At 40.5% G+C, this 20412-nt stretch overlaps 1 protein-coding gene across 1 annotated transcript; it reads left to right on the top strand.

The window, feature by feature from the left end:
* Positions 1 to 8574: 8574 nt before the first annotated feature.
* On the top strand, positions 8575 to 18826 carry LOC106543745 (killer cell lectin-like receptor subfamily B member 1B allele C). Its single transcript, XM_087707784.1, has 5 exons — positions 8575 to 8733; positions 12096 to 12194; positions 13025 to 13189; positions 17160 to 17314; positions 18525 to 18826. The coding sequence occupies exons 1-5, from the start codon at positions 8643 to 8645 to the stop codon at positions 18636 to 18638; spliced, it is 624 nt and encodes a 207-aa protein (XP_087563910.1). The 5' UTR covers positions 8575 to 8642; the 3' UTR covers positions 18639 to 18826.
* Positions 18827 to 20412: the final 1586 nt, after the last annotated feature.

The following is a 20412-nucleotide window of genomic DNA, read 5'->3' as shown; positions in this document are numbered from 1 at the left end:
GAGGGCCGCATCAGGGTTGTGTTTGACCTCAGGGAGCTGGGCTGGGTGTGGCCAGGGTAGGCGTCCTCTGCCAGCAAAACAGAGTTCTATTTTCACTGGCAGAGGCACCACGGGCCGGTCATTTGCTGTTTCCAGGGTGGCCCCACAGGCCAGATTTAAGTACCCTCCAGGCAGGATCCAGCCTGCGGGCCTTGAGTTTGATACCCCTGAGCTAGAGGATTCTGCAGTCAAAAACCCATGTGGCTTCCACTTCATTGGCAATGGAGAAGGTTCTGAAGACCAGGTAGACAGTTCTTAAGCTCTTTCAAGAGTTAAAGGACACTGTATTCTGCTCAGAAAATAATAACCGATCTATGGAGCAAATTTTTCAGCGCAATTCTGATGGGATCTTAATACTATGCACCAGATATAGTACTTGGGGTTCAGCCTACCTTGAATGTTATTTTATTTTCAGCTTCCTGGATCTGAAAGCAGCAGCAGTGACAATTGCTCAGGGTAATGCATCAGAGAAGATATTCAGCAGGTTCTGACCAGTTCTGGAGAACCGGCAGTGGAAATTTTGAGTAGTGCAGAGAACCGGTAAATATCACCTCTGACTGGCCACGCCCCCATCTATTCTCTGCCTCCCGAGTCCCAGCTGATCGGGAGGGAATGGAGGTTTTACAGTATCCTTCCCCTACCACACCCACCAAGCCACGCCCACAGAACTGGTAGTAAAAAAACTTTGAATCCCACCACTGGTAATTCTAGAATACTTTATGCAAGCATTCCTGACTATCAAAGCTGTTAATAATAAATCACACCTTGGATCCCTGGAAATTGTAGTGCAATCCATGTGGGATATTTGAAAACTTCAGTCAGCCCTCCGCCACGCCACGATGGGAAAATGCACCCCCGCAACTTCCGGATGGGATGCCTCAACCGGCTCTTGTGTTCTCTGCCGGGTGTCATTGAAGCTTCCTCCCCTCCGATCGGCCTCCTGCAGCTGTCTCATGGCGTGAAAGTGGCATGCTGCCTGGTTTGCTTCTCAGCACCCGCAGACCCTCTAGTTAAGTGGGCGACCCCCAGGAACATGGCGGCGGGTGGGGCAGAAAGCTGTCACCATCTTTGCACCTGCACATGCCTTGGACTTGCAAGTCCAGCCACAAACTGGCTGCCTGCGTTCAGGCCAGCCCGCCTCCTCTCTCCCCACACGGGATCGGGGAGAGGCCCAGCCGCCAGAGACAGAGAGACAGAGAGAGAGAGAGACAGGCTAAGTCAAGCTGCCACTCCCCAGGCCAGAAAAAGCAGTTAAGGGCAGAGACTGTGATGCTCCCCAGCATGAGTGAGAAAATAAAACTCCTTTTCTTAGGTGGTGTGGGGTGGAGTTTAAGCTAACCCAGAAGGGGTGACAGCCTGTTGTTTGCTGCTTTTTCTGGCTCGGGAAGAGGCCCAGCCTCCAGAGTCTCTCACTCTCTCCTTCCTTGGGTGGATCTGGTGGGATTCAGGGGTCTTCCCCAGGTGAAGGGACAGAGCATTCGTCCTTCTAGCCAAATTGTCCCTCCTGCACTTTCGGCGTGCTCCGCTCCACCATGCGAGGGTGTGCGCACCTTCAGAGTTTCCGAGGCAGGTGAGAGGGAAGGCAGATCTGCAGTAAATATCCCACCTCTTCCCCAAAATGCCCGGATTCCAGGAAGGATTTCAACATCACATTGTAATTTCTTCAGATTATATAATGTGATAATCAACCATTACATATTGGCCTATTTGCATAGCTTCCCTTCATGGAGATTTCATCAAACTGACTGTTGCAATCATACCACTGCTGTCCTAAATGGGAAAAAACAATTACAGGTAGTCCTCGACTTACAACAGTTCGTTTAGTGACCATTCAAAGTTACAATGCCAATGAAAAAAATGATTTATGACCGTTTTTCACACTTTGCAGCCTCTGCATGGTCAGGTGATCAAAATTCAAATGCCTGGCATCTGATTTATATTTATAATGATTACAGTGTCCCACAATCATGTGATCACCTTTTGTGACCTTCTGACAAGCAAAGTCAAGGGGGAAGCCAGATTCACTTAACAACCATATTACTAATGTCAACTATGAAGCGAATCTGGCTGAAGCCATCTTTTGTAGCCTCATAGTTCCACGAATTCTGAAGGGGGGAAAGGACGGGGAAGTAGATAGTCAAAACAAAGAAGCTTTCTCGTAGGAACCAAGGTCATTCCAACAGATGGCAGTTGAAAGAGGAGAGGAGTGACCAAGCAATCTACCCACTCTTTCGATTGGACAATGTCACCTGTGACACCTGGGGAGGGAAACCTTTCCTTTTTTTTAACTATCCTAAAACTTTAGAGTTGGTTTTCACTGGCTGTGTCAATATGATGTATCCAATAAATATGTTCTTTGAGGAATCAACCTGCCTCAGAGTTCTGCTTTTGGTGGATGTGTTACTTGGAATGCTGATAGCTAACTTAAGAACTTCTCTGTTTCACTTAAACAAGAAAGCTTGCAAAATGGGGCAAGAAAGGTTGTAAAACGGGGCAAAACTCATTTAACAACTGTCTTGATTAGCAACAGAATTTTTTGGCACAATTGTGGTCATAAGCCGAGGATTATCTGTACTGCAGTCATAGTGAGGGGAAACTCTACTGCACAGAAATAACAGAAAATATTTAGTCACTAACATTTTCACCAATTTTCTTCCTATCGAAACAAAAATGCGCTATTTTCGCTACAATAAAATTGCCCCACAAAGATGGAGTTCACAGTAAAAGCTTTTCTTTCATTCATTCATTCATTCATTCATTCATTCATTCATTCATTCATTCATTCATAACTGAGCCAGTTCCATTTGCACTGAGGGTATCCAGAAAGCACCGCCATTCGGCTGCCTGCTGCCCAAATAATCATCACTGAGCTGATCAGTGGAGCGCACCATTGGTGCTCAGACCTTTGAGTGCCACCTTTCAGGTGCCCCTCTGATCAGCTCACCCCTCTCCCCTCTACATTAATTTCCAATTAATTTAATTGATGTAATTTAATTACATGAAGACATTTGTAATTTATGGATGGGGAACTGCTCTGGACATAATTTACTTGGTAAGTAAGGCATTTGATAAAATAGACCACAGGCTACATCTTGGTAAAATAAAATAAAAAGTCGGGTAGACAGCATCACTACCAGATGGATTTGTAACTGGCTGACTAATCACAAACAACATGGAACTATATTTACATGGAGGGAAGCGTTAAGTGGAGTTTTCCAAAGGTTTACAAAGATCACTGCTGCAAATCATCCGTATTTCTTCTGCATAAGGTGCTGTTACTTAGAAACTGTATCTAGCTTTAATTACCACTTTGTATTAAGCAGCTGTTGCAGTATATTTACCAAAGCTGTAGTCCTTAGCATCCATCTTCTTAAAAATATTTTTTTTGGCAATGTAACCTTCATGCCAGATTAAATGTTAAACCTCAGATAACAGTGTGCAGATAAAATTCAAAAACCAGTCTAATGGATGTATTATAACTTCTGCCATACTGCTAGCTGTAGAACCAGGAATGTAACTCAGCTCTGCATTCAACCAGCTCACAAAATTTAACAATTGACTCTCATGAACCAGACAAATTGACTCCAGCACACCACTAGCCTGAGATTTCCAGTACAAATCAATACAATTAAGACAACCAGATTACTCCAGTTCCTCCTTCAATCAAGTCCTTTTAAAACAAAGGGAAGAATGCAACAGAAGTCCATGGGCGAATCCTGGAAAAATTGAGTATTCCCTCTCCTCAGCCTTTGATTAACTTCTGGAATTTGCAAGAGCTGAAGATGACTGAAGCAGAGGAACATTTGCTTCAGAAAATCTCTCTTTCTAAACAAAAAGCTGTTGAGTCTTTGGTGCTTTCTGAGCTTGGTTGTTTCCTTGCAGACATTTCATTACCCAACTAGATAATATAATCAGTGTGAATGTGGGTTTTGCTCCCTGTTTATATACAGCTACTGGCTCTGCCAGCTTTGGAAATTAAGTGGTTTACTAATTTCCTTCTAAATATTGTTGCAGGCCTGAATACTGGCCTGAATGCAGGCGGCGCAGTGGTTAAATGCAGCACTGCAGGCTACTTCAGCTGACTGCAGTTCTGCAGTTCAGCTGTTCAAATCTCACCAGCTCAGGGTTGACTCAGCCTTCCATCCTTCCGAGGTGGGTAAAATGAGGACCCGGATTGTTGTTGGGGGCAATATGCTGACTCTGTAAACTGCTTAGAGAGGGCTGAAAGCCTTATAAAGCAGTATATAAGTCTAACTTGCACAACAGGGACCCTGTTATCAGACAAATGTGGGGTTTCCCAGATCAATGACTCCACATGTCTTTTATTCTTCATTTATATGAGGACCCAGATTGTTGGGGACAATATGCTGACTTTGTAAAACTGCTTAGAAAGGGCTGTCAAAGCACTTTGAAGTGGTATATAAGTCTAAGTGCTATTGCTATTGCTATATGGCTGTAGGACAGTGGTGGGTTTCAAAAATTGTTCAAACATATTCTATGGGTGTGGCCTCTTTTGTGGGAGTGGCTTGCTGCCCATGTGACTGGATGGGAGTGGCTTGCCACCCATGTGACCGGATATGAAGATGCCGAGGATATTTGTTAGAACCACAGCACTGGCATGCATAAGAATATGATGTAAACTTGTTTTTTAAAAGGCATCTTTGGTTTGCGTTAAAACAACTTCAACACACGCAATGTTCTGATTGCACCACAAACGCAGTAGTCATCCTTACCTTTCACAGAGGCACTGAGTTTTATAAATATGAGCATGATAGTGTAGAATAATCATATCCAAGGACCAGTGGTGGGTTTCAAAACATTTTGGAACTTCTTCTGTAGGTGTAGCCTGCTTTCCGGGTCCACTGGTGGAACCTCTTCTAACCGGTTCAGTAGATTTGACGAACCGGTTCTACTGAATAGGTGCGAACTGGTAGGAGCCCACCTCTGCTGTAGGAGCTCCTGTCTGTCTTATTTTATGATTCTTGGCTGGTGTGTGTGTTTGTGTTTGTTTGTGTGTGTGTGTGTGTGTGTGTGTGTGTGTGTGTGTGTTTTGTGGAAGGTATGACTTCAGAATATTAAATCCAACAATGTCCTTGAGATTGCTGGCAGCATGGCTAGCTTTTATGGATGATGGTGTCCCAGCCCAATCTGTGTCTTTCCTATGTTTGTCCTATGTTCAATTAAAAACAAATATTCTTAATGCCTTTCCATTCTGTTAAAGATGCATTTATATTCTGGTATTTTACTTTTTCTTTGTAAGCAGTAACATCATTCACTGTACAAACTTTAAGCTTTCAACAATATCAGCAATGTTATATTGTTGTTGTTGTTGTTGTTGTTGTGGTTGTTGTTACTACTACTACTACTACTACTACTACTACTACTACTACTATTATTATTATTATTTGGATTTATTATGGCCACCAAATGTAAAAGACATCTTCTAACCTAGAAACAAACAATTTGGAAGCCAATTTTTCTCTGGATCTTCCTTTCCAGAAAGCAAAACTCAAACATTTCCAAGAGCCATGGTGGCGCAGTGGTTAGAATGCAGTACTGCAGGCTAATTCTATTGACTACTGGCTGCCTGCAGTTTGGCAGTTCGAAACTCACCAGGCTCAAGGTTCACTCAGCCTTCCATCCTTCCGAGGTTGATAAAAATGAGGACCCAGATTGTTGGGGGGCTACATGCTGACTCTGTAAATAGTAAAACACTGTGAAGTCTAAGGCTAAGTGCTATTGCTATTGCTATCTTTCCACCTCTATGTAAAATAGGTCATTTTAACAGTCTGTTGTTAGCTATAGTTGGTAAATGTCCATTCATAGTGATTATCAGGTAATGGGGAGGCAGTGGTGGGTTGCTCCTGGTTCGGCCCAGTTCGGCCAAACCGGTAGTAGCGGCGGTGGGAGGCCCAGCCCACCCACCTGAAGCATCTGTGCATGCATAGAAGCGTTGCACCTCCGTGGGAGCATGCACGAGAACACGCCTGAACCAGTAGTAAAAATATTTGCAACCCACCATTGGAGGGGAGGCTATGAATTCCTGCTCTGAAGAAATTACAATTTGAAAAAACATACTGGGAGGGGCATTCATTTAATAAAAGACTGCACGGTATGGAGAAAGAGATTGTGGTCACACTATAGAGAAAGAGATAGTGGTCAGGTTCATGAGAATAATATGTTTACTACCCTCCCGGCCTTCTGCAAAGCCACCAAGTCCTGGCTGTTCCAGCAGGCTGGGGGGAGCTGAGAAGCATCTACCTCCACAGAAATTGTGAATGTTGGTTTTGTTTTTAATATGTTGTCTTTGTCTCGTTCCCCTCTTTCCCTTGTCTTTTGTGAGCCGCCCGGAGTCCTCCGGGAGTGGGCGGCATACAAGCAAATAAATAAATAAATGTTTTCTATTTGCAAAATAGCTTTTAAGCCTGCCTTTTTTTTTCATGATAGTTAGCAGCTATCGTGTCTTGTGACGTACAGGAAATAAGAACTTCTGTTCCAAAATGTGTGGTTTGAACCAATGCAGCAAATAATATCTGAGGTATTTCAGCAAATGAGAACTTTTTAGAATCTCCCCATGACTGTTGAAAGTAAAGAAAGATCTGAAAAACTGCTGTTATATTCTGGTCAGTGCAGAGCTGGTTTCTTAAATGCAATTCAGGCTTTGCCAGATGTAATATAATATGGTTAAGCAGCCCTAACACATCCTTTGCTTGATGTTCTGTTACATTAGGATTTCAATTCTAAAAATGTCCAATTAACAGAGTTTTTGTGCAAGTGTTTTATTTTGTTCATCCAAACCATCATCCAGCTGTAGAGTTGGGATCCCGGGGCCTGATGAACCACAACTCTTAGCATTTCTTGCCTTTGGCCATGCTGAGGGAGTTTGTGGGAAGTGCTTGGATATTGATTTGAAAGTTTCTTCTCCAGATTTATTACAGTCAAGGGCCTCCAAATATACTTCAGTTTTGCTTTTCCAGTTTATCTCTATTTGCTTGTAAGAATAAAAGGACATGAAAGTTTTTTCTCACAATGTCCTTTTTCTTAAAACATAGAGAATTTGACGATGAACCAACACTAAAATAAGAAGCAAATTCACATTCAAGGCCAGTGATAGCTTGGACAGTGTGCTAGACTTCAGGAAAATAGAGACATCCAGAAGGGACATCAGGACAGAGCCAGGAAAATAACTTTTTCGGAAAACTGAAAATGTGTGATTCTGGGAAAATTGCTCAATGTGGCCTTTTCCTCTTCCAAAATCCCCTGTTGTCAAGGTTTCCAATGCCTTCTTCACTCTTCCAATCCTTGTGTTCAGCTGCACTATAAATATTTTCCTCATGTCAACTTTGAAGGAGAGATTTGTATACACAGCTCTTGTTGGTTAAGATTGTGCAGCAAATGTAAACATGGAGAATAACTAAAATAATAATGCTGATCAAAAGAGAAGGTTTCAGCAATCTCCACTTGTCAAGGACTGCTTCTCAAGGACTTCCTAAATGGGTCTTAGAAATGCACATCTGGTTTTAGTTGTGAAGATAATGGCTAGACTACAAAATGGAAGTTGCATAAGATGTTGCAATACTTTCCCTAGGGAGTGAGGATGGATGAGATTGTCAGCATTCCAAATATCATCCAAAATTAAATCAGATGCCAGGGCAGAACTTTCCTCAAACTTCCAATTTTTTTAAGAGAGACATGTTGGCACATCTCTGGAAAACCCGAATCTGAAAGCTTCCTGGGTTTTCCACCCACTTGAAAGTTCATGATCTTGCCCCCCACACACAAGTCCATCACATGGTCCAATCTTCCACTGCCACACTGGCATTTCCACCCATCTAGTTCTGGTCAGGTGCAGAGATGCGGAGACAAGAATGACCCCGGGCTTCTAGAAAGGAATGTTTTATTTTGACAACAACACATCTGCTCCTTACTATTCCCCTTCCCAATTCCCCACTAATGAAACAGCATAGTAAAATAAGAGAGAGAGCGTGGCAGGCCAAAGATCCTAAAAGGAATATGACTGCAGGCCTGACAGAGATAGCATTATCATTTGAAGGGGGGGGGGGGATTCCAGAAATAGACAAATAACAGCTACTCATACTTAATAAGCACATCACACTGGGTGGATGAAAAGGGGGAGGGTGAAAATGAGTAAAGAAGAGAGCAGATGAAACGGCATGTCCTGGATTGCAGCTGGGCTACTGTAGTTTCTTTTGGGTGGGTGGGTGCAGAGGAGTCCCACCTGTTGGATTTCATGGCCTGTTACTGGTGATCACAAACAAAGAAAAAAAGAGGGGGAGAAAGAATTTTTAACCTTAGTTTCCTTTGTAAATTGCAACAGTGACCCTTAGCTTCATTTGCACTGTCATCTGGAAACCACGTAGAGAAGAACACATTTTATAACAGTTGTATTCTCTTAAGACATTTTCCTCCTTTCAGCGTAGGAGCACATAACCACAGCTGTACATGGGCAGTGAAAATATACCTAACACTTAGGAGAAGTGATAAGTAGTGTAGATCAACAACACTTCCGTTACTCACATGCAGGCGTATTAAGAACATCTCACTTACACCTAGCCCGTCTATTTTGGGTTTCAAAGTTGACCATGGATACCGGCCTGGTCTATGCAGATATCATATGTTCTGAAGATTCCTCATCCAGAAGAAGTTCAAATTGCATTGCTGTTCAACAGGCAGGTAAGTTCATTTATTTCAGGACAGCCTCTCAGACTGGGAAAGGCAACATACTTTCTGAAAGTATGCAGGTTTTTTTTTACATACAGACTATAAGTAGAAGCTCACACAGCCACTAAGGAGGAGGGATAAGATAAGGGGTGCAGATAAGGACCCAGATTTAAGTTGTCACTTGGCTGCAAAGCTCATTTGTTGACTTTGAGCCAGTCACAATATTCCCCAGGTCAATTTCTCCCCAAAGATTGTTGCTGTGCAGATAACAGGGTTATCTGCTACATATAGAATAGAATAACAGAGTTGGAAGGGACCTTGGAGGTCTTCTAGTCCAACCCCCTGCCTACCTTTGTCTGAGGTGGTATAGGGAGGGAACCCTATACCACCTCAGACAAATGGTTATCCAACATCTTCTTTAAGACTTCCAGTGTTGGAGCATTCACAGCTTTTGAAGGCAACTGATTAATTGTTCTTTCAGGAAATTTCTCCTCAGTTCTATGTTGCTTCTCTCCTTGATTAGTTTCCACCCATTGCTTTTTGTTCTACCCTCAGGTGCTTTGGAAAACAGATTGACCCCTTCTTCTTTGTGGCAGCCCCTGAGATATTGGATCACTGCTATCATGTCTCCCCTTTTCATTAAACTAGACATACGCAGTTCCTGCAACCGTTCTTCATATGTTTTAGTCTCCAGTCCCCTAATCATCTTTGTTGCTCTTCTCTGCACTCTTTCTAGAGTTTTTACATCGTGGCAATCAAAACTGAAGTCAGTATTCTAAGTGTGGCCTTACCAAGGCATTATATATGTGTATTTAGCTTGTAGAAAAACCATGAGATATAATGCAATATTGATTGTAACAACAGAAAGCAAATACAGTGTCTGAAATTTTGTACATAAGAATGGCTCTGATTTGTTGCATCTTCTCATAGGAAAACAGAAGGAAGTTCTTTGCATTGAATGTCCTTTGCCCCCAAGTAATTGTACAAAAGTTAGTAATCACTTAGGGGGGGGGGTCTTGATGAACTCAGTGTCACAGAGCATTGCAGGCTTTGGTGCTTTCCAAAAACTGTGGTTGCATTGTTCTGCCATGTATGAAACATGAAGGATCACTGGCAATGTGGATTTCTAAAAATCTTGTAGGAATGCAACAATGGAACTAGGTATCAAATACAATTTGAAGAGAGTTCTGTGTTTGTTAGCTTTGCGCTAAGAGATGGGAACATTTTATTTTCCTGTGGTTTTATAGATACACTTCTGTTCTTCACCCACCCACGCATCTTCCTCTCTGTCTTCTGGGGAAGATAAAGAGCCTTTCTTGTTCTTTTTCTTTAATCTCTATCCGTTCAACAATTCGTTCTCTGCTGCTTTCATTACCATTGTTTCACCTGTGCTCATTTATGTCCATGGAGATTTTCAGTCATCCAGATCATGGTTGTCCCAAAGGTGCTTTTTTCAAGAGGCAACTGGACTTTCTGGTTTATTTTTTTCTTTGAAGATGTTTTGCTTCTCATCCAAAAAGCTTTTGCAGCTCTGACTGGATAGTGGGGAATGGAAGGATTTATACTCTTTACCTTGAAACAGTTCCAAGAAGGCTCCACAATTATTTGCACCACTCAGGTTACCCTGAGGACACAGATCCCCCCCCCCCCTGTTTATTAGCAACTAGCTAAAAGAATGCAAATGATCAGCTGTCTGCAAGGAATATAAATCCTTCCATTCCCCCACCATCCAGTCAGCACTGAAGAAACTTCTTAGATGAGAAGCGAAACATCTTCAAAGAAAAAAACCAGAAAGTCCAGTTGCCTCTTGAAAAAGCACCTTTGGGACATGTGCTCATTTAGTTATTAAATTTATATACTGCCCATTGTACTCTTGAGCAACTCTTGTACATTTATTATGATAAGTTTAAGTGATTTAAGAGCCACTTATCTCCCGTAGTTCCCGCTTCTCCAGTAAGATGATGTAGAGTGAGTGTACTTCAGCTCCCTTTGATTAAACAGCATCAGGGTTCTGGGAAGTAAATCATGTCACCCATAGCATCTGTCTTCTAGAACAGGGGTCTCAAACAGGCAGCCAGTGGGCCGGCTATGTCACATGCAGGCCACATCCACCCCAGCTGTGCAAAAGGGGAAAACAAGTTGCAATACGTCACGTGATGGCAACATGACACAGCGAGTTTGACACCCATGTTCTAGGACATCATCATCCAAGAGACTGATATGCAGTGGTGGGATTCAGCCAGTTCGCACCACTTCGGGAGAACAGGTTGTTAACTTTCTGAGCAGTTTGGCAAACTGGCTGTTGGAAGAAATAATTAAGGTAGAGAACCGGTTGTTAAATTACTTGAATCCCACCACTGCTGATATGGCTCCTACCTTGATAACGCCCTAGAAACCCCTGAAAGTCTGGCTGTTCTTCCAATAGCAATAGTACTTATATGCACTCCATCGTGCTTTACAGCACTCTGGATGATTTCTACACTGTGTGCACAATTATTAGGAAAGTTGTATTTTGGAGTATTATTTTTACTATTGAACAAAAATACAGTGTTCTTGGTCAATCCAAAATATTAATAAATCTCAAACCTGAATATTTAAGAAAGTAAAAGTCAGGTTTTGGCTTTGTTAGGAGAATATATGTGCGCAATTCTCTCTCTCTCTCTCTCTCTCTCTCTCTCTCTCTCTCTCTCTCTCTCTCTCTCTCTCCCTCCCTCCCTCCCTCCCTCCCTCCCTCCCTCCCTCCCTCCCTCCCTCTCTCTCTCTCTCTCTCTCTTCCTTTATCTACCATCCATCTGCTCCGGCAAGAGTCACTGTCATCTCATCAGTCCATAAAACCTTTGAAAAAATTGTCTACAGAGATTTCTTGGCCCAATCTTGTTGTTTCAACTTATGTGTCTTTCTGGTAGGGAAATTAAGTGAATACCACCCCTATTCATAGCCATACATTGCAATTGGGAAATATAAGCCAAGTTTTTAACACAGATTGGGTGAAAAAGGGACAAAGTAGTAACAAAGAAGGCATGCCTCAGGGAGTGGGGTGGGGGGACAACATATTGAAATCTATTAAAACCTCCTTCAATAATTATTTTTAAATGTGAGTGGCAAAATGAGAGGGGGGACGCTTGTAACATTCAGAAAGGGACTTTGGAATAAGGAAGTGAAAGTTTATTTGACAAAGGCTTGGAATATCACATGTGTGCAACGGAAGATCAAGGAGAACATGCTGAGCTGAGAGATTCAATAGCTTGCCTTTCTAATATGACTCTGTTATTATTTAGTAGAAGTGTCAGGTGATCTGTAAAATACATAATATAAAAGTTCCTATCCACCTATGTTAGAGTAACCCGCCAAATGTTTTTGTTTGAATTTTGCAGATCACAGAATATGCCCTTCTTGGCGTTGGACAGTTCTATGGCTTTCATGTACTGGGAATGTTCTCTTGATGGCGGCTGTGATAGTGATGGGGGTTTATGGTAAGTATTGTAGGAGGAGAGAGCATGATGAAGCTCCATAAGTGAGAATCAAATGTACTGAGCAGACACCCAAAGATTCAAGGATTAAAAGGATCCCTTCTCATAGAAGCATCCAGAGCGGGATGGAGCCCATTAAGTAACTTGCGTGAAATGCTGTCGCCGAGGCGGGGGTGGGGTGGGGTGGTAAATTTATTATTTTAATTTATTATATAATTCTTCCTTTATTAGTGTTATTGTTTTTAATATGAGGTTTTATATTTTGTAAGCTGCTTTGTGCCCCCATCAGAGTTGGAATTCAGCAGGTTCTGACCACTTCTGGAGAACCAGTAGCAGAAATTTTGAGTAGTTCAGAGAACCAATAAATACCACCTCTGACTGGCCCCGCTCCAATCTATTCTCTGCCTCCTGAGTCCCCGCTCATCAGGAGGGAATGGGGATTTTGCAGTAACCATCCCCTGGAGTGGGGTGAGAATGGAGATTTTACAGTATCCTTCCCCTGCCATGCCCATCAAACCATGCCCACAGAACCAGTAGTAAAAATTTTTGAATCCCACCACTGATTGCCATGTGTGAATAGGCAGCAATATAAATTCTATAAATGAAAGAATGAATGAATGAATAAAAATAGGACAGTCAAGGCAGGATATCAATAAAATAATAAAGCTTGTGAGAGGCTATCAAAAAGTGATAAATGGAGTCTTAGTAGTGGTTGAATATTATTATGCATCCCTGGTAGAATCCAGATGGGACTCTCTTTATCCAGAATACAATATCTGTGATATTGTGCACTTTTAATTATGTAACTATAATTCTGGCTTAATATTTTATAGGCCTGAGGTGCATTTCCTCAGTAGGCTCTCAAAACTCCCAGGAAATGACCGGAATTTCAAATGCACATCAATGCAAACAAGAAGAAAACAAAACAAATAAAGAATTAGAAAAACTCCGGACTTTTCTAAGGCAACATTTGTGTGGGGCTACAAATGCATCTACAGGTAACTCTTTCTATTTGTAACTGAAATGTTCCTGTGACCCTTGTTACTATTTCTCAGAATTTTTTATCTTCAAATATATCTGTCATCTCTTATTGTTAACTGATCATTTATTGGCATTTCTAGATTGCTTATCAACCTCAAGGAGGCATCATCATCCTACTTTTGTTTCCTCCTCCACCCCCACCCCCACCCAACTCTTATAGCTTTCATGCATGGCCTGCTGAACTACACTCTATCTACTCGGATAGAGTAGGATTTTTATTTATTTTATTTATTTAGTTTGTCACTCATGTACAAGATATCAGGAATAGGAATAAACATGAATAAGAAGACAGGAAATAGGTACAAATAAATGGGGACAGTAGGACAGGGATGATAGGCACGTTGGTGCACTTATGCACGCCGGACCTCTTAGGAATGAGGCGAGGTCCATGGTTGACAGTTTAAGGTTAAAGTTATGGGGTTTGAGGATGTAACAACAGAGTCAGGTATTGCACTCCAGGCATTGACCACTCTGTTGCTGAAGTTGCATTTTCTGCAATCGAGTTTGTATCTATTGTGTGCTCGTCTATTATTGCGGTATATAATATTGTGTATTTGTGCGGATCCACTAACATTTAGGCAATGATAAACTGCTAAACCTTGAGGGAGTCACCAAACACAGAAAGACAAACAGAGGGAAGGAGAGAAATCTCATAGCTATGTTGATGTAGTTCAGTGTCCAGAATTCTGAAGATGAAGTGGAAGAAATCAATAGGCCTTAATCTGCCTTTCTAGTCCTTCAGAGCATTTGCAGGGGTGAAGGATCCTTATGCCTGCAGGCACACTAAGCCATGGACTTCAGACCCCTACCTTGGACCTAGTGAAGCTGACTACCCATAGCGACTTGGTGGTCTACTTTAACCACCTCACAGTTGTAAATAATCCCAATGATTTCAGACTTGAAAATGCAAAACCTATGCTCAGAAGTGGAAGGAAATATGAATTCCCATAATTGGTAGAAATGGATTATGAAATTAATGGAGCTGGAGAAGAAGACAAAATTGATTACTTCAATTAAAGTTAACAATTGCTTTTCTGGAAACCCTTTAGGGCTTTTTACTTGATAAAGAGAAAATTGAAGTTTTGACTTTGGGATCTGATAATTAGATATGTTTTGGTTATATAAATCTTGTATAATGTTGTCTAATTTTAAAGGATGTTTTATTTTAGATTTTTATTGTAGAAATATCTAGTAACAATATGTTTTGGTATTGATAATATCAAACATTTATAAGCTTATGTTTAATTCAAATGAAGATTAAATTATATATTGTTGCTGTTATTAGTTAATTATTTGGTGTGTATATCTTTATAGTTATATGTATATATTTTGTTAAACTAAAATAAGAGTGTATTTTATTATATGTCTATACTGAAGAGAGATGGAACTAATCTTTTTTAATGTTATTTTTGGTGTGTATTTTTTCTTATATCACTTTGAAACTTTGCTGTTCTCCTCTCCCACCTTTCCTTTTTCTTGTAATTTTATATATTTTAACCTTTTTGTTTTATAAATTTAATAAAGTTCTTTTTAAAAAAAAGAAAATGCTAACCTATGCAAAGTCACTATGAAAAATTGAATGAATAACCCTGGGAGGAGGAGCCAATGTCGCAACGATATGGAAGTGTGCTCTGATACTGCAGCTGATACTTTTGCTGCTGGATGGTCCAATTGGACCTAAACCGTCCTGCAGAGACGGTGAACAGGAAGAATACTTCTTGCTGATCTCAGGGACATCGCAAAGTCCCTGATCGATGCAAGAAAAGTTCTTCAATCCAGCCAAGGCTGATGAAATCAGGGTGGCTCCAAAATGGAAGGATACGGAAAGAGAAAGTGTTTCCAGCTGGTGAGAAATTTTTACCGTTTTAAAAGAGACTGCCTATAAAAAACTTAAAATTAATTTAAATTGGAGAACAGAAGAAATAAGCAGTGGAATTAAGTTTGGAATGGTTTTGGACAGTGGGTTATCTTACTTTTTAAATGCTATGTTCATGGATGGAATTTATGCAAGCCTTTTAATATGAATGGATTAAGTTTTCTTCTTCTATTTTTTTTTTCTTTTATTATTCTTTGTAACCTATGGACTAAAATTCTCCTCTTTCATTACTGTGGGTGTTTTTCTAACTCATTCAAGAATCGGACCATTTTTTAAACTTGAAATACAAAATATATACAAAAAGCAACAAAGAAAATTGCAACAATAACACTGCTACTTAAAGCCTGGAGGTTTGTGCATTGGAAACGAAACACTTTTACTTTTCTTACTGATTATCCTGGCTTGGCACTCCAAGATCTCACTGCTGGTTTATAGAGAGTGATAAGAAGAAAAGCATACAGATGTCCCTTTGAAGTATATCTTTAACCAGAGAAAAGTGAAAATAAAACTTTATTGTGAATCTATGCTTAATCTTGTAAAAACCTTCCAAGCTAAAGCAACAGTGTTTGTTAGCTGGACATAATGGCACAACTTCAACAGCAGAAAGAAACTTTAAGCCTGCAAAATATATTCTTAGAAATGCAGAAATTATCAAACACATTTGAGAGGATGGAGAAGAAGTTGGAAGACTTAGAGCATCTAACAGTAAAATATGATGAAGAAGTTGGAGATGTTTATCAAGTGGAAAAAGTGGAGGTTAGAATCCTAAAAACCGAAGAGGAAAATGACCATAAAGAAATTATATCTGCTGATATTTATGGTGATTGGTTTGTTTCTGGAAATGGAAAGAGTGGAATACTGAAAGAGGAATTAAATAGAGGGGAACTCTACTCTAGATGGCAAAACACAGAAGAAGAAAAAACAAAAGAATTTATGGATTTAAAGAGAGAAATTTTATTAGCAACATCATTGATAATGCTACTGATAATTAAAGATAAGCTGATTAAGGAAACAGAAGAAGGGCATCAAAATTACATGAAAGATTTTATAAGCAAGGAGTTGCTAAGAGAAGTCCATACAAATTTGATTAAGGAGATGATTAGAGGACTGACATCACAAATGGCAGAAGACATGAGACTGTTTTGCTATTGGGAAGATACAGGTTGATAGATGGAAATGTATAATTTAAAACTAGTTAAACTTAGTGAAATTTAGTGACAATAGATATAGTTAAATAAATAATTGATAATGATAATAAGGTATACAATGTGTAGTGTTATGATAAGTAATAATTGGATATGACTATTAAGTGGTACCCATGAAAGGAAGAATAGAAATCATTTTGGATTATATATAAAGGTTAATAAAAAAAGAACTAAGTTAGATTCAGTTAAGTCTGGATTATTAGGGGGAAAATGTTATGATACAGGATATAGTCAAATAAAGGAGGGATAATGATAATGGTGTGTGTTTGTGTGTGTGTGTGTGTACAACATAAGGAAACTGGGTGTAAATTGTAAACAGTGATTTGGAAAGGAGGATTAGAAAATTTTGTTATTAAATATTATGGATGTTTAGCTAGAATAGGACATAAGGATTCAGTGTTATTGGAGGATTTTGGAAATAGTAAATGAAATGCCAGTATGTGGTTATGTATTAAATCTTGGTATATTTTATGATGAAGGACATTTCAACAATTATAGGCAAATGAAAATAGAGATATGATGATGGTAACGTATAAATATCTGAGTTAAAATACTTGAGTTAATATGAATTATGCTTGATGACAGTGGAAGAGACGCACAAAAGTCTTTTGTAACCAACTGATACACTTTCTACAGTAAGGAAGATTTTTTGTGTTGTATTTGTTTTGAAAATTAAAAAAAATCAAAAAATTGAATAAATAACTCTAACCCAGGAAAAATTATCCAATTTTTAAATAGGATCCTCTCCTTACCTTTCAAAGTAATTTTAAAGAGCTTAACATATACCGGCAGAGTTGATTAGAAACATGATTTTTAAAAAAAGAAAATATTTGTTTTCCTTCCTAGAGAATGGATCCTGCAGTGTGTGCCCTGTAACATGGCTTCCGTATGAGGACAAATGCTACTGGTTTTCTACTTCAATTCGGACCTGGAACCAAAGCAACGAGGAGTGTTTGGCAAAAAGATCTCAGCTATTAGTGATTTCTAGTATAGGAGAGCAGGTAAAAGAATTTGTTACCGGTGAAGAATAATCCATAACTGTCTTACTTTTTCCATTTTAATTTTAAACAGAAAGATTTCAGGGAATGGGTTAGCATTTCCCATTAGGCTTCAGGTGATATTTCCTAAAAAGGTCTGTGCATGCACACAAAGTTAGAAAAGGAAAATAAAATTACATTTTTGTAATGAAGATTGTTCTACGCATGCACAGACCGAAAATCAAGATGGTGGCGCCAACGACAGCACCAGTTCAGGGGCGTGAAAGGCCAAATTATTACCTACTCGGGCAAACAGGTCTGAACCCGTAGGAACCCACCTCTGCTTCACTCATAGTTTAGAGTTTAGAGTTTTATTTCATTTGTATGCCACCCTTTTCCCTAAGGGGACTCAGGGCGGCTCACAACTCAAAGAAGGGAAAGGGGGATACAGACAGTTTAACAACAACACAAAACAATACATAGTTAAAAACGCAACAATCATACCGTTCGAAAGGGGGTGACGAATCTTTAGCCCCAGGCCTGTCGGAACAGCCAGGTTTTAAGGGCTATGCGGAAGGCCTGGAGGGTGGTGAGGGTACGAATCTCCACGGGGAGTTCGTTCCAGAGGGTCGGAGCAGCCACAGAGAAGGCTCTCCTCCGGGTAGTCGCCAGTCGACACTGGCCGGTGGATGGAATTCGGAGGAGGCCTAGTCTGTGGGATCTAATCGGTCTAGTGGAGGTAATTGGCAGCAGGCGGTCTCTCAAGTACCCAGGTCCAATCCCATGAAGGGCTTTATAAGTGACGACTAGTGCCTTGAAGCGTATCCGGAGACCAATAGGCAGCCAGTGCAGCTCGCGGAGGATAGGTGTTACGTGGGTGAACCGAGGTGCACCCACAATTGCTCGCGCGGCTGCATTCTGGACAAGCTGAAGTCGCCGAATGCTCTTCAAGGGCTGCCCCATGTAGAGCATAGTTGTTTCTATTGATCTTACTCCAAGGCTTATTTGTAATCTAGTCAATCCTTTTCTATCTGAAGGATAAACAGATGGGGCAAAATTCACCTGCTAAGTTTCCCCGCAGTATCAGAGGCATAATTGGCAGGAAGTTGGAGATCTGCTTGGGCAGCTAATTAATTTGGGGAAATCTAACACAAATCTAACAAACTCAGTAATAGGGAATAGTTAGGGATTCCAATAGTCGTACTTGTAATGAAGATGAAATGATATTTTACAGGAATTCATCAAAAACAATACAAAAACAGAGAGCCCTACATGGATTGGGCTCAAATTAAAATTGCCAGAGAAGAAGTGGATGTGGGTCAACGGCTCACCATTAAATATACCGTGAGTATTAATAACTTTCTAGTACAAAAGAAACCTTCTGTAATATAATGTTTTTGCAGCATAAAGTAAAAGAGCGAGAAAGAGTCGAGATAATATAGACATCTAGTCTCTATGGAATCTAAAAGCATCTTAAAATGATTATGGGGTCGGCTTTCACTTCATCAGGAAGGCACCACTTCACAAATGAAGGCAAATATTCCGTGACCCGTCAAAACCGCGGAGGACAAAATCGCAATCGATGAAAGCGCGCATGTGACGTCATCACAGCGCGACGAAAAAAATTAAAAATTGAAATAAAATTAAAATTAAAGCAAGCCGATTCACATAAAGGTAAGGGTTAGGTTTAGGGTTAGGGTTAGGGTTAGGTTAAGGGTTAGGGTTAGGTTTAGAGAGTTAGCGTTACGTTTAGCGTTAGGTTAAGGGTTAGCGTTAGGTTTAGCGTTACGTTAACGGTTAGGTTTAGGGTTAGATTTAGGGTTAGGTTAAGGGTTAGGTTTAGGGTTAGGTTTAGGGTTAGGTTTGGGGGGGTTAGGGTAAGGTTTTCGCTTTATTTTTACATTTTTCGATCACAGCGCGATGTTTTCGTCGCGCTGTGATGACATCAAATGCGCGCTTTCGTCGAGCGCGATTTTGTACTCCGCGGTTTTGTGGTGGAACCAAATATTCATGTCCCAGGATAATGTTGCAGGATCCAATCTGGGTGGGTTACCAGGACCAGACGTTTAGTCTTCAGAGCCTTCAGATTCATGCTGGAGCCAACCCTAAGACAACTTCTCTCTACTGGAATGTATGCTTTGGGCTATTCTGTGTGTGGTTGTTATGTGGTGCCTTCCTATTGGTTGATTGGTTTGTTGATGGCCAGCAACTCCAAAGAACTTGGCAGCACAAGGAAACAACAACCAATCCCTGGCCATCAACATGCTAGTCCTGCCTTAGGCATGAAAGCTGGCTAGATGACCTTGGGTTACTCCCTCTCTCTCAGCCCAACTCACCTCACAGGGTTGCTGCTGTGGGGAAAATAAGAAGTTGAAGGAGTATTGCATATGTTCCCTGCCTCATGTTACCTATAAAGTAATAAAAACAGGATAAATTTCTAGTGATAATATTTTGCTTCCCATAGCTTATTGCAGTTCCACAACAAAGAATTCTCTGATTTACTAAATGTAGCATATCACCTTCCTTAATTATTACCATTTTGCATGTGTTTGTGTGCCTTTATGTGTGTTTGTGTATGCACGTATGTATTTGTTTTTTGTGGGGGAGGCTGTAAAAGGCAGATCTGTTGATGGAACAGGTGGCTCTTGTTTACTGTTTTTCCTAAACTGAAAGTACTTTTCTCTTTCCCTTCATAGATCCCGACACTTAATAGCTGACTGTGGTACTATAAGAAAGAAGGGAATTGCATCTGATATCTGCAGTGCAGACCTTAACTGGATTTGTCAGAAACCATCTCTATTCATCTAAAGATTTTCATGTAAAATTAAAAACAAAATCTTCCCCACTCCTGTAAATGTTGGCTGCCTTGCAATGGCTCTTCCACCACAGAGCAAAGAGATACTATTTGAGGAAACAACGGCTAAATCCTCATACCAGCCTTTTATGGATGAGAAAAGGAGCATAAAGGGAAGTGGCTTCTGAATGAATATGGTTTTGTGGCATTGCCAGCAAATATTTGAGCCCTTTAAAAAGCCTGTGCACTATTTTTAAAGATAGAGTTAAATAAATGAAAGAGAATAAGTTATACTTGCATCTTTAAATATAGCAAGTCAAATGAAAAA

Source organism: Thamnophis sirtalis, unplaced genomic scaffold (assembly GCF_051295495.1).
Source record: "Thamnophis sirtalis isolate CommonGarterSnake01/CBP01778 unplaced genomic scaffold, rThaSir2_p1.2 scaffold_3, whole genome shotgun sequence".
NCBI lineage: Eukaryota > Metazoa > Chordata > Lepidosauria > Squamata > Natricidae > Thamnophis > Thamnophis sirtalis.
This window is presented reverse-complemented; position numbering and strand designations above follow the sequence as displayed.